At 40.1% G+C, this 15,409-nt stretch overlaps 1 protein-coding gene across 1 annotated transcript in view; it reads right to left on the bottom strand.

The window, feature by feature from the left end:
- The window catches only part of TSG101 (tumor susceptibility 101), a 42,392-nt gene that overhangs the window by 2,327 nt on the left and 24,656 nt on the right, over positions 1-15,409 (bottom strand). Inside the window, exons 8-9 of the mRNA XM_048484839.1 lie at positions 13,092-13,294; positions 10,710-10,949 (exon numbers count right to left, since the gene is read on the bottom strand). Coding sequence (XP_048340796.1) covers positions 10,710-10,949; positions 13,092-13,294 — 443 coding nt within the window. The remainder of the gene's footprint in view (positions 1-10,709; positions 10,950-13,091; positions 13,295-15,409) is intronic.

Below are 15,409 nucleotides of genomic sequence, written 5' to 3'. Positions count from 1 at the left end.
CAGAACTGGAAATAGTATTCCAGTTTGACCATTGCAGAATGGAGTAATACTATTACATTCCTCAATCTAGACACTATACTCCCATTCATGCAGTTCAGAATTCCATTGGCTTTCTCAGCTGCTGCATCACACTGCTGACTCACGTTCCGTTTGTAGTCTGCTAAGCCAGATACCTTTCACATGTACTATTGTCAAGCCAGGTGTCAGCCATCCTATATCTGTGAATTTCATTTTTTCTGCCTAGGGGTAGAAGCTTACATTTATCTCTGTTGAAATTCATTTAGTTAGTTTTGGTCCAGCTCTCTAATCTGGCCAGGTCATTTTGAATTCTGACCCTGTCCTCTGGGGTATTAACTTCCCCTCTTAATTTGGTGTCATTTGCAAATTTGATCATCATGCCCCCTATTCCATCATCAAAATCACTGATAAAAATATTGAATAGCACTGAGCCCAGAGCAGAATCCTGTGGCACCCCACTAGTCACTTTTCTCCAGAATGAAGAGAAGCCACTGGTGAACACCCTCTGAGTCCAGTTAGTCAACCAATTAGAAATCCATCTAACAATAGCATTGTCTAGTCCACATTTTGCTAGCTTGCTTGCAAGAATATAATGGAGCACCTTGTCAAATGCCTTACTAAAATGAAGGTATGCTACGTCCACAACATTCCCTTCATCTACCAAACTTGTCACTCTATCAAACAGGCTGTCTGTTTAATGATCTGCTCTAGAATCTTTCCCGGTATTGATGTCGGACTGGCTGGTTGGTAATTGTTTGAGTCCTCTTGTTTTCCCTTTTTCAAGAAGGGGACAACATCAGACCTCCTCCAGTCTGCCGGGACTTCTCCTGTTCTCCAGGAATTCACAAAGATTATTGCAAGTGCTTCTGAGATTTCTTCTGCCAGTTCTTTTAATACTGTGGGATGTACTTTATCAGCCCCGGAAACTTGAATTCATTTCACGTAGCAAGGTATTCCTGTACTACCTCTTTATTTATTCTGTGCTGAATTTCTCCTACTGCATCTTCTGTTCTATTTCCTCCTGGCTGAGTACTGTTTTCCTTTTGGGAAAAGACTGAGGCACAGAAGATGTTGAGTAGTTCTGCCTTTTTTCTGTTCCCTGATAGCATTTTGCCATCTTCTCCCTACAGGGACCTTCTTCTTTTTGATATGAACATAATCAAAAATGCCTTTTAAAAATTGTTTTTACCCTCTCTGGCAAGCTTGAGCTCATTCTGCACTGTAGCTTCTCTGACTTTCTCCCTGTACATCCTGGCTATTACCGTGTTTCCCCGAAAATAAGACAGTGTCTTATATTGATTTTTGCTCCCAAAGATGCGCTATGTCTTATTTCAGGGGATGTCTTATTTTTCCGCTCCACAGCTGCATGCTTAAGAACATAAGAACATAAGAACAAGCCAGCTGGATCAGACCAAAGTCCATCTAGTCCAGCTCTCTGCTACTCGCAGTGGCCCACCAGGTGCCTTTGGGAGCTCACATGTAGGATGTGAACGCAATGGCCTTCTCAAGTGCTGTTGCTCCCGCATCACCCTGGTCTGTTAAGGCATTTGCAATCTCAGATCAAAGAGGATCAAGATTGGTAGCCATAAATCGACTTCTCCTCCATAAATTCCTGTCCAGAAGCCCCCTTTTTAAAAGTGTTATTAATATCCAGGTTAGTAAGGCCATCCCCACCACCTCCCTGTGGCAGCATATTCCCAAAACACGCAATCACACGTTCCGCTTGAAGAAGTGTTTCCTTTTGATTAGTCCTAATTCTTTCCCCCAGCATTTTTCAATGAATGCTAATTCTTGGTTCTAGTATTGTCAGGGAGAAAGAGAAAAAGATTTCTCTCTGTCAACATTTTCTACCCCATGCATACTCTTTTGTAGACTGTCAATCATATCCCCTCAGTCAGCTCTCCTCTAAAATCAATCTGTAGTCCCAAACGCTGCAGCCCTTCCTCCCCTCATGGGGAAGGTGCTCTGTGTCCCCTAATCATCCTTGTTGCCCTTTCTCTGCACTTTTTCTATCTCCTCACATATCCTTTCAGACAAGTGTAGCCACCAGAACTGGACACAGTACTCTGCAAGGAAGTGCAGCAATTCACTGCTTTTATATATGGGCAATGACAATCTTTGCAGTTTTATTCTCAATTCACGCTTTCTAATGATCCCCAGCATAGAGCGCTTCTGCCTTTTTAGCGACTGCCATTGCATTGGAGTTGAGCATTCCTGCATGGAACTATCAACTAAGACGGCCTTAAATCCCCGCCTTCTCGCCTGGTCTCAGACTGATAGCACTGACCTGTCAGAAGCGCAGTAATGTGAAGTTTGGATTTTTTTGCCCCTATGTGCATCAATTTTTACATTTTGCTACATTTTGAACTGCATTTGCCACTGTTTCTGTTCCACTCTACCTAATTTATCAAGGTCCCGCTTTGGAGCTCTTTCTAAATCCTTTCGTAAGGTTCTCACCAATTCTGCCATAATTTGGTATCATCTGCAAATCTTGGCCACCACGCCAGTACTCCACCCCTACTTCCAGGTCATTTATGAATAGCTTACATTGAGAGCAGCCACTTTGGTCCCAAAACGGGATCCTTAGGGGACACTCCACTCCGGCATCTCTCCATTGTGAGAAACTTCCCATTTACACCTCCACTTCTTTGTTTCCTGTTTCTCAACCAGTTTTTAATCCCATAGGGAGGGATTCTCCTCTTAGTTCAGCTTTCCATTGCTGAGTTTTTCTCAACAGTCTCTGGTGAGGGAACTTTGTCAAAAGCTCCTTTTGGAAATCTCAAGTAGACAATGTCCACCGGTTCACTGGCCTCTGTCCACATGCCCTGCTCTTACACCCTCCAAAGGGAACTCTAGTATAGATTTGTAAAGACCCAGGATTTTGCCTTCTGCAAAAAGCCATGCTGACTCCTTTCTCAGCAGGTCTTGTTTTTTCTACATGTTTTATAATTCTTTATCTTGAATGAATAGACTTCCTACTAATGTTACAAGGAACAGATGTCAAACTGACTGGCCTGTAATTTCCTGGGTCCCCCCTAGACTCTGATGTTCTGTTCGACGGGCATGTTTCCAAACAAAAACTTTGCTATGTCTTACTTTCGGGGGATGCTTTATATTTAGCACTTCAGCAAAACCTCTATTTCACTACGCATCTTTTATTTTCTCCCGGGGATGTCTTATTTTCGGGGAAACAGGGCATTTGAATTCCTCTTTGGTAATTTCCCCTTTTTTCCATTTCTTGTACATGTCTCTGTTAAATCTTAGTTCAGTTTTGACATCAATGCCGGCTTTGACACATTTAGACATATCCCATTTTTCCTCATTACTGAAACTGTTTGAAATTGTGCCTTCAGGATTTCGCTTTTAGCTTACAATTACAATCTCACTTTTAAGAAACTGTCATCCGTTATGCACCCCTTCTCTTTTAGTATTCTTAATCATGGGATTACACCCAGTTTCCTACATTTACTGAAGTTTCCTAAATGTTCTGAAGTTTACTGAAAACAGCTTTCTTAAAGTCTAGAATGCGTGTCTGACTATTCTTGACATAGTCCTCTTTCCACTATATAACTATATATAGTCCTGTATTCCACTATACATAGTCCTCTTTCCACTATATAACAAACTCCAGGAGAACATGATCATTCCCACTTAGGCATCCTACAACCAGGTCATAATTGTTGGTTAGGAGAAGATCTGAAAAGCCGATAATTGAAATCTCCCATTACTACTACTTCTCTACTTTCTGAAAGATGGTCATCCATTCCAGGAAGATGTCATCCAACTCTTCAGTCTGGCTTTGGGGTCTGTAATAGATCCCTCCCCCCCCCACACACACACAACACACTTTCTGGAAAAGACAATAATGCTAGGAAAATTTGAAGGCAGAAAGAAAAGAGGAAAACTCAAGATGAATTGGACTGACTCTATAAAGGAAGTCACAGACCTCAGGTTGACCGCCCTAAGCAAGGCTGTTCCAATAGGCTGTTTGGAGGATGCTAATTCACACGGTTGTCACAAGTCGGAAGAAACTTGACAGCACTGAACACACACATATTATAGTACAAAAATTTGAATATAATATTGTATACCACTAGAGTATTACAAATAAATTACTTTAGTCTATGGATATTTTCTTGCAATTGATCAGACCTGCTGTGTTTACCTGAAAAGGAAGATAGCTCTCTCTAAAGTTATACACAAAAATCTTTACTACTGTACAAACTTGTATATGACTATACATCCTCCCCCTTTCCTTACATCTTACCTGGGAGAAAAATTAGTCTTCCTTCTAAGCAAATAGTGTAGGCTTAAGTGCTAACATTCCAATTATTTAATGTAGTGAGATTTAATTTTGCCAAGTTGCATTTGAAGATTCAGGTAAATATATGTAAAATTATTATTTGCATACTAAATCCCCTTTAAAAGTCACTTTTTCCTATTGTTGTATAGTAGTACATTGTAGAGAGATGCTTTCAGCATGTGTTGGAACAATGAGCTGCTGGTGGTGGAAAGTACCATCAACTCTTGGCTACCCATAGGGTTTTCCAAGGCAAGAAATGTTCAGAGATGGTTTGTGTCAAGGAAGACTCCACAGTCCCCTTCTACTTGAATTGCTTATTGATTCAATACACTCATAGAAACTTCTTTCTTTTGTAAGCTTAATTACATATACAGGCAAGTTTTACAAGTTGCTCTCTAATCGCACTAACAAAAGAAGAAAACTTCAGGAAAACTTAACTGGGCCTAGCTTCAGCTCGCTAAACTCCCCACTCACTAACTCCGTCTCTTCTTGTAAGTTCCTGAAGAGCCACATCCCCCAACTGGGACACTTCTAGAATCAGTCTCCTGAACTTTCACATTGCACCTTTTCAGCTGAAATTTAGGGGCTAAATGTCTCAAAAATTTCAGTGCTAGATCCAATCATATCATAAAAGGCAATTATATATAATTAAACATTACCCTGACGAATTTAGTGTATCAGCAATAATAACATTGTCCCATCTTTACATACCTAATCTCAAATTCATAAGTAATCTTGTAGGGTTAAGGATCTGACACCAAAATACTTAAAAGCATTTTTTGCTGTTTTTCATCTTGCTCAAAAGGCCAATGTTGATTATGGTCAGATCTTACAATAAACTTAGGACCCTATTAGGTAAGGGGATGTAATTTTGATTTGCCCACAAATGGCGAGGCATTCCTTCCTCGGACAATTTGAGTATGCACATTATCTTCTAGTGTAACAGCTTTCTACCATGAAAACTATTGGATGCATCAATTGGTCTTCGCTTCCTTCTTGAACTAATGTAGCACCTAAAACTCAAGTTCAAGCATCAGTATACACTCCCAAATGGTTTTGTTAAAAACTGTAGGAGCAACTAATAATTGGAGCATTTACTTATACCAGTCTTCCTTTTACTCCCCGGCCAAAAGCAGTTTGATTAATCTATCACCTTCCAACAACTTCTTTAAATGGAGCTCTCGCTTTTACATAAGTCTGATAATGGTGTAGCTTAGTTCACTTAGTTGAGAGGTATGAACTTTCTATAAAACCTAACTAATCCTAAAAAGGAGTCTGGAATATCCTTTTTTGTGGTTGGAATAGGCCAACTCCTAATAATTGGCAACCTTAGCTTCAAGAGAGGCTTAATTTGGACTCGCTGTCGGCTACATTGTGACCAAGGTATATCACTCCTTTCCATCCAAATTGACACTTCCTATCAGGTCTCCCAAAGTTAACCCAGCTTCCTGAACCTTCTGCAAAACCATTCCAGAGGAGCATATGCCTTTCAAATGTGGGTCTCCTTCTTAGGGAATCAGTACATGATGGCTGAAAGTATCATCCTGATAACCAAAGGCATAATTCTAACTCCAGTAAGAACCTTATCAATCAACCTCTTCTGGAAGGTTTTGGATTCGGTTTAACTCCAAAAGGCATTCTCTCTTTAACTGAAAAATGCCCAAGCCCTCGCGATACAAAGTTGCCGTTTTCAGAGGCTCTTCTTAGTTAGGGGAATTTGACACAATACCCCTTTGAACAGTCCAAGGTGCTTATAAACTTAGCACTAGCTTAATCTTTTCCACCAATTCCTCCAAACGGGTGTGTGGATAAGGATCAAGAGTTGTCACAGGATTAACCTTCTAAAGTCTACACACAGTCTGAATTCAGGAGGGTCACCCTCAGACACTTCAATGTTTCTTTTTTCTTTCACTAGTACTATGGGTGCCCTCCCCATGCACTGTTACTAGGCCTAATAATATCCCACTCTCAACACATTTTGTTTAACCTCTCCTTTCCACAACTTCTTTTCTATACTTGCATTGTTACTAGGGTATGGTGTGGTTTTTATTAGGTGCTACACTTCCAGTGTCAATGTGTTGGAAATCAGGGTGAGTCAAACCGTGGCTGTTCAGTAAACAACAATTCAAAGTTCCTTTAACAAATGTCTAATCCTGTTTACATTGCTCCTTCTGATAAACCATCTGAAATTCGAACTTAATTTCCTACACTCTCAGAATACTTCTCAAAAATTCCATTCCATAAACTCATCTAAGTGTTAGTGTCAACTTGTACTTTGAAAAGTCATTACAGATCTCTCACAATACGGTTTTTTAACCTTATTCGCATGCACACAGTTCTCTGCCCATCATCTTCTTTGAATTACATAATTGTCATTGGTAAAACTCTGTATTATCACATAAGGTCCCTTCCAAGCCATACATCCAACTTAACAGGTCTTCTATCCACTGACACAGTAATAAACTTTATTACCCACTGCAAAGCTGCTGGTCTAGCCTTAACATCAAAGTAGGTCTTTTTTTGTTTTTTTGCTGAGCCTAAGCTTCAAATTCTCTGCTGCAGCTGTCCTACCTCTGCAGAGACTCTTTTGCAGCTCACAGAAATATGCATTTACATCCTTGGGACAAGAGTTGTCAGTAAAGCCTTCCCAATTTGCTCTAGCTAAGCCCAAAGGACCTCTGATATCTCTACCAAAACAATAACTGATTTGGACTAAATCCTAGGCTTTCTTGGACTGGAATCATCACGGAGAGCAACGCCAAATATGAAATCATGGATCCCATGAATTTGAATGCTTTAGTACATAAGACTTCAACAATTGTCCGTAGGTTCTGACTGGCCTTCCGATTAAACCTATTTGACTGAGGGTTATACTTCACTACAGGCACGCTGAACTCCTCAGCCAACTCACAGAAAATTTTCATCACCTGTGACATCAAATTAGGCTTGATCAGTCATTAGTAATTTCTTATCACACCATATGTGGACACAAAATTCACATATACTTTAGCTTACTACACAGATGTAATGCTTCTCACACAAAAGGCACAAGGAAATCTGGTTGCATGGTCAACTATAACTACAATAGAGTACTGTTTTCCCTAACTACTTTTAAAAGCACCTTAAAATGTCCAAACTGGGACTTTGCAAAGGGTTCATCAATTACTGGGTAGGGTCGAGCTCACACCTAGTTCTATCAGTAGCGCAATTCCAACCCGCTGACATACATCACATGTCTTGCAAAAATCCTTAACTGCTTTTAGTCAACCCTGGCCAAAACTGCCTTTGAATCTCTTTCCTATAGTCCTCCTTCTGCATTCCTAGGTGTCCAGCCAATGGGACACACTATGAGCCAGTTCCCAAAATCTCTTCCCTGTACTTTTTTTTGGAATTACTAACTGTAAGGTTACTTTTCCTCTCAGAAAAGCCCTGCCTCCATTTCATGACATACAATGTTTCAGGATTGGCCATATAAATCTCTCAGGATTTTCTTTTAGATACTTCCAGAAGCAACTCTGCTTCCTTTTTTCTACATAATCTTTTTAAAGTAGTACATGATCTTTGTTCAGTTTTAAACTGCTCAGACCTTTCTTGGTCATTCTCATCCATGTCTCTCAACTCCTTGCCATTCAACAGCTGTCCTGGCTCCCTCTAAATCTCGAGCTTACCTACTCTTGCTGCTTGATTCCTGGTTCGGCTGGAGAAAATGGTGCATATTCTTTTGGCTCTTCCAGTGCGACCTGCACTTCATTCACCTTTTAGATCGAGGTTTCACTACTGGTTCGGCTCCATCTGCACATTCAACTGGAAATTCGTGGTTTGTAATTAGAGCAAATTGCATACCCTGCTTCTGCTAACAAATGCTCACTGAGTGTATTTCAAAATCCCACCGCTACTCATGTCAAGGAAGACTCCACAAACCTCTTCTACTTGAATTGCTTATTGATTCAATACACTCATAGAAACTTCTTCTTGTAGTTTATTACATATAACAGGCAAGCTTTAAGTTGTTCGGAACGAATTAACAAAAAAGAAAACTTCAGGAAAACTAACTGGGCTTCAGCTTCAGTTAAACCTCAATTAAATTAACTGCCCCTTCTTGTGTTCTTCTGGAGCCACATCCCCCCCAACTTGACACTTTCAGAATGTTTTCCTGAACTCTTCACATGCACCTTTTTTCTCCACACAAAAAAAAGTGATTATATTCTTTTGGTGTATGGATCTCAGCCGTTTACTCACCTTGAAAGAAGTCCTTTCTCTGAAGCAAACTTTTCTCCATTCTACCCGCAAAACTCAATATTTCTCGGGTTGGTTTTAAACAATTCTCTATTCTGGGATACAAAGCACGCGTTGGCTTTCTTTTCCCTGCTTTTTTTATGGCGGCATTACATCTGGGTCTCTTCGCAAAGCTTAGCCAAGTCAGATAAAATCTAAGCCCTTCTTTAGCTCTCTGAACAAGAGCTGTAGATTTCTTCGGGGAGTGTGAAAAAAAACTGCTCTCTTGCTATCAAGCGTAAAAGTCTTCCATGGACTGAACCTTTGCAGCTCTATACCACCATTGCTGAACTATAAGTTTCAATTGAGCCATAAAAAAAGCAACATAGCTCTCCCTTCCTCTTTAGGAAAGCTCCCCTCAAGTTCTTCTTCTCTCTCAACTGGATCTCGATTTTTTCCAAATCTGGCTAAAGGCCTGCCTTTTAAAATTTCTCATAGGTGGCTTCTTCCCCAAGTGTAAAGTTCACCTAATAATCTCTGAGCTAAATTCCAGCAACGTTAAAGGCCATACGCCCTCACTTCTGCTCTCTTCTGGGAACTTTCATTTTCTCTCGGCAGCTTCAAACAAAGCTAAAACTTTCCATCGACTTCCACCCTATGCTGATACCTGGGAACTGTTCCTTCCGCCAAGCTGCAGTCGACTCCCTCTGTTCATTCTGCATCCAATAGCCAAGTTCATGTGGTGGTTTCTTGTTGTGCTGCATAAACGCTTGCAGCATCCTCATCCCATCCCTCAGTGCTGGCTGGTAATTCGAGGAATCGTGTTCGTATCTTATACTATCCCGTCTGGTTGCATTAACTCTGGGTAGTCCTCTGGGGTGTACTACAGACCTTTGCCATTGCCTACCTCTGCACAACAGCCTGAGACTTCCATGGTAGTCTCCTGTCCAAAAACTCATGAGGGTCAGTCCTGCCTATTTTCTAAGGTCTGATGAGATCAAGCTAGCTGGGGCCATCCAAGTTAGATGACAATAATCTGCTCACTTTTTTTCCTACTTAATCATTTTCAACATTCATTCTAGTACATGCCAGTCAACTGTTCTAAATAAATTACCTGTGATTTTCTGAACAGTTTACCTTGCTTGAAATTTATTACTCTGCTAAAGCAAAGTAAGACAGAACTTTCAGTCTATTTTCAGCAGCAATGTCTACATCTGTCTACCTTTGTCTGTTCATTACTATTTCAATTTTAGTCCATGACAAGAAAGTAATTTAAAAACAAGGCAAATGTAAACATTATTAGCAAAATACCCATCATTATGAAGGAGTTGTGTAGTAGAAATGACTTTATCTTTCAGGGGATCCTGCTAAGCCTGCCTAACAATAAGATAGTTTTTGTCCTGCTCCAACTGTATTCCAAGCTTGCATCCTGATTCTGTCCCAGACAATTCAGTGGAAACCTTCAACTGCTTAACCAGTCCCATCTGTAAGCCTTCCCTAGAATTGTTTCTTGGTCAGTCATGTTACAAAATATTAGAAATTGACTTGATCTAGCTCTATCAGCCCCCAGCTGGTTTGTCCCTGACCAACAGAACAAAGGGGAAGGGGGAAAATCTTACACAAGCTGATTGTGTCTATGTGTGTCTATGTGTATAATGCCTAAATTTTTGAATATATCGAATAGTGCATGACCGTTTCATCAATCTCAAAATCATCAAGATCTGAAAAGAAGGGAGCACAGAGACAGTTAATGATGGGAAAAATCAAATGTATGGTCTAAAATGTGCCTCCCTTTTCAGACATGAAAAAACAAAAGCATTTACTCCATGTGACTTGAAGTGCATAAAACAAAGAGTGACAGAGACAAGGCATCAGGAGAGAAGCTACTGTCTGAGATGGGAGGCAAAAGGGAGACAAGCAGAAAGTAGGACACAAACAGAAGGTCAATATTTTGCCCATGCATAGGTTGGCCCCTGCCTGGTATTCACTGTGGGTACAGCTCTAAATACAATTGTGGTTACGATGTGGGAGAACGGAACAATGCACTTGGAAATGCTTCCTTTCTCTAATTCTGCAGAAACTATACCTCATGACTGTTTTCAACAAAAACCAGGAAGAACCATAATCCAAATACCAAAATAGAGTCAGTTTATATACACTATTTCACACCCACCTTTAGAAAGATATCTAGATCAATAACTCCACGTCTCAATGCTTCACCCAGGTAAAAGATGGTATCTTCAATAGCATTTTCCTCAGCATACAAGTTTAAGATCTGCTTATAAAGTGGTGCTGTAGGAACAATAACTTCATCTATGTCATTATTTTCTGACTGGCTTTCCATTTTTTCCAGGGCAGAACTCAGTTCTTCGTCTTTTTTTTTCAGAAGTTCAATATTCTTGTCAACTTCAGTCTAAAAATTATACCATTAATAAGTCATTACATAATAACATAAGACAGTTAACTATATTTTGAAAAACTAACAATATTTCACAGTGAGATGTTCTTGAAATCTCATTGGCAAAATCTTCTGCTCACCTCTTTTGAGTTCAAATGCTCTCAGGACCACTCTTCCTGTAAAGATCATCTCCATCTCCCAGTCTGAATCATCCACTACTGCTTGAATGTTTCCCTGCAGATTTCCTTTCACCTGTCTTTGCTCTATTCTTCCAGGACAATCTTTCCTAATATGGCTGATAATTTCTTTATTTTCAAGTCCAAGAATGCTTTTATCATTCTAACAATTTGTTCAAATATTTGAAACTGTTGTCAGACTACTTTGAAGATCTCTACTTTAAAACTGAGGGACATAACTTTCAACTAATTGGTCTCTACTGGAAAGAGAAGGCGAGACTATTGATCATTAGCCTGATCCAGCAGAGGTGGCCTTTATTTATTTACTTTAGATCTGGGCGGCGTTTCAGCTTACCGTGGCCCGTCGAAATCCCACCTTCTCGCCCAAAAAAATTCTGGCTAAAGCCAGCGTTGGCGGAGGCCGCATCGCATGACAGCTTGATGTGACGGCCTCGGAGAGGTTTCGACAGACAGCTCCACATATGGAGTCGCTTCTTCCCCCCTCCCGTCCGCCGTCCGCATGCCCACGTGTCCCGTAATTAAGGGCCTGCTGGCGTTGAGCCCAGTCATATAAGTCTTCATATTGCCCTCCGACCTCCAGGGGTCGGAGGGGACAGCGTCGGCGGGGCTTAACTGACGGCCAGCATGTCAATTTGGCGGGGACAAGGTGATGTGGAACTTGACGGAAACTGCGTACCTCTCAGCGGTGCTGTTTGCACGCAGCTGCCGGGAATTTCCTGCGCTGTCTGGGGAAAAACAACCTCTTTAAAGGGTTGTTTTTTCAGAAGCGACTATTGGCAGCCGCCACTGGGGAGAGGGGGAGCGACGCCAGGTTCCAGCGCTGTTGCTTAGCTGTAGCAGCCGCCTGTCAGCGAAATGGCTCCCTGGGGACGGCTGCTTTAATCCGTCCCCAGTCCGGGCCATCGTTAACCCAGGAGCAGTGCGGAAACGGCCTAAGATATTTTCCAGGATCTCTCATCTAGAAATATAACCTTCTTAATGTGACTCCTTTCCTAACTGCAGCCTCGATCTCCTTATGCATCTTCCAAAATCTTCCTAAGTAAATACTGAGAGAATGACTATTCACCTCAGTACCTATATATATGCATAAGTGGATGCTTCTTTTTCTCCTCAAAATCCATCTGGGACTTAAGTGCACCTTTCTTTCCCTGGGACTAAAGCATATGCCTTCTTTTTTCACTTCCCAGTATCCTGTGAGTTGAGTTCATTATTGAAGCTTCCTTCTAGTGAGCCTTTCTAACTTCCTTCTCACTGATCTTACACCTACCCTCCATATTTCATATACTCATCTTTTATTGGCTTTGTAAATAAACACAGGTTAAACTGTTGTGAGAGCACTGTGCCTAAGCTGTGCTATTTGTGTAGTGGTGGTGGGATGTTCCACAAAATTTCACTTCTACACAGGCAAGCGTGACCCAGCATAATGATCTACTGTTGTATGTGACAGAAGGGCTAAGGGAAAGGGAAACAAAATATGTGGTACTACCTGACTGTTGTTTCTAGGATCCAAGGGCTTTCCCATCATGGCCACAGCAGAACCTTTAACAGACGCAGTTGGAGCAAAAGGACATCTTATGTCACTGGCCCCAAACACTTTCATAAGTCTTCACTGCCTTTTAAACATCCTATTGTGACAGATCCTATGCCTACTTTTGCCTATGCAAACACAGTCCCCAGTTCTTCCATGTTGTTCCTTTGGGTCCTCCAGCTCTCCAGGAATAAGATTTTGATGCTCATATGCTAGCAAAAAAAATCCTCCTATCCTTGGAATTATCCACTGTTTGAGTAAAATGTGCTACAAGTAGTTACTACAAGGAAGGGAAAAGTTTTTAATCACAGCTCTACAAACGAGTTCTTCTTCAAACAAGGTGCAAGGTATCATGGGATATCATGCACCCAAACATTTGAAAGTTTAAAGAAGGTGGATAAACATGCTCAACAAGGAATTCATTCTGCTTACCACTTCCTGGTCAAGGCGAGTTACCATCTCTTCAAGCTTTTGGTGACCCTTTTTCAGGTCTTCTTCTGTGCGTTTCAAGGCATTGAGTTCTGCCTGAGCACGGTCCATTTCTTCTTTCATTCGCCATCTCAACTTATCGCTGACAGCAGAAATAAGGGATGCTCGAATAGTATCTTCACCAATAGTGCCATCTCTGCTAGGACCTGCAGAAGAGAAGTAATTCAGAAAAGTTATCCCAGCAAGCAGATGTGTGGGTCAGGATTGTTTGCAAATGCTTTTAAGAACAAAAACAGAACATTATGATAAGGTAATTTGCTCGTAAAAGGGTGTACCCATGAGCTTCCAAGCTGGACAGGAACTGTACCTTTCCAACTTGGCAAGATCTTGTTCATCTTATCAGAGTGTGCACCTGTAGCCTTGAAATAAAATAATTTGCCACAATTTTTGTAAATATAGCAAATAGTGCCAATGAAACTTTCTTGTATTTCAACTATTATGGCAAAACATCAGACCTTAAAAGTAGGTTTGCCTTCCTTAAGAGTCTACTTAAACTTCACTGCTATCCTGTCTGTCTTGGAGTACTGTAATGTAAATGACTTACACCCTCAAATTTCAAAGGTTTATTATGAAAACACAGAATCTATTTCCAACAAATCATTTTAATCTTTGAGGAATTGAAGAGGAGGAACTTCAACAGAGCTAGATGCTACACACATCATTATATGTTGTTTTTATTTTTGATACAAGTGTTTATTTGCTCTTGCATTAATGTTGTATAAAAAACTAAACATCAACTTTATTACCATTTCACATATAACTCCAAATGTTTGACACATACAAGTATTTTTCTTATCAAATCATGCCTTTCCACAACTATCTAGAAACTTATACTGCATGTTCCAATCTATCATTTTCCCATTCTCTTCATTCATACAACATTGCCTTAGGAATACCCTTTATGCTTGGGACTTATAGCTTAACAAACGTCTTTGTCTTAACTATTACCATAAGTAAGCTAGAAATATATTTTCAGTAAAAATGTAAAATGCTGTGGACATTACACACAATACAATAATGTCAAAAGTTGCCTGAATTAGCAACAGCACTCTAGTATGAAAATCATATTTTACCTTAACACACCAACTCAAAGTGCCTCAGAGGTTTCATATGTAGTCTGTTGCCATCCATATGTCCAATATTAAAATTCTTCTGCTTAATTATAGTCTTTTTGCGATTATCAGTTCATTTGTTCTTTCTTTGTTCTTGGTGCCACAAACAACATCCAGTTTGTAGAAACCGTGATGACATGGTCCATTCCATTAGTTTTGTGACCAGTTAGTCCCCAGTGTCTGTCTACTTGTAAGTACTTGTAAGTGTCCACCCAGCAAAAAGAAATCAGCTACTGAAACTGTCTTTTCATATTGTAGTTTCTGGATCTGCTGTGTCCTGCTGCTAGCTTCTTTGTTCACTCAGGTGAGATCTCCATGCCAAAATGACTTCGTCCCCAATCCCAGGTTCCTACTCCAAAACTTGGCACTTCCCTTGATGGAGACGTTATTGTTTTGTATTCATTTGCAATGTTTCTTTCTTCATCTTTTTATCTTTCTTCCCAACATTAGTGAGTTATAATAAACTTCTTAACTTCACAACTGAAGCACAGAAGGTTGGACTGCTCTATTTCTAGATTCTTTTCAGTGCATTTCAAAGGGCAATTGCTGCATTCAGGATTCACCAAGGTATTCTTGCTTACGCTCACTTCAGTTCTTCCTTCTTGAGTCTTGGGTTCACGTCCAGTTAAAGTTTTCAGTAGTATCTTCTTCTACGCCAATCACTGCTCCTTAAAATCTCTCTAATCTTGTCTCCAGAATGCATAGCTTGGCATGTATAAAGAACACTGAAAACAGTGCCAGTCAAAGAAATTCTTCTGCATAACAAATCAAAACTTCTATGAACACATTAATACACCTATGGTGTTCTATAGATTAGCACTTGATTTTAATGTTTTCAAATTAGTTTTTATTTAAAAGGCTTGGCTAAATGTATCAGTATTTTACTTTCTCAATATATTAAAAGTACATTCAATTGATCACATTCTGATCTCTCTTCTTGTAGGATGCAGGACCTTCTCATAACAAATTAACATGTGTAAAAAGAGCTCCATGCCAATACTTCCTTGAAATACTCCATTTCTATACATTTACTGATGTTTAGTAAACATTTTCACGTAACAGTTTTGAGTTTAAAGTACATCTATTTTTCTGAATAAAAATGCACTGTGAGAAATTTAGGTTGAACCATAATAAGAGATGCAAATAATT

This window comes from Sphaerodactylus townsendi, linkage group LG02 (assembly GCF_021028975.2).
Source record: "Sphaerodactylus townsendi isolate TG3544 linkage group LG02, MPM_Stown_v2.3, whole genome shotgun sequence".
In the NCBI taxonomy this organism is placed as follows: domain Eukaryota; kingdom Metazoa; phylum Chordata; class Lepidosauria; order Squamata; family Sphaerodactylidae; genus Sphaerodactylus; species Sphaerodactylus townsendi.
The sequence above is the reverse complement of the archived record's forward strand: the minus strand, read 5'-3'. Positions and strand labels throughout refer to the sequence as shown.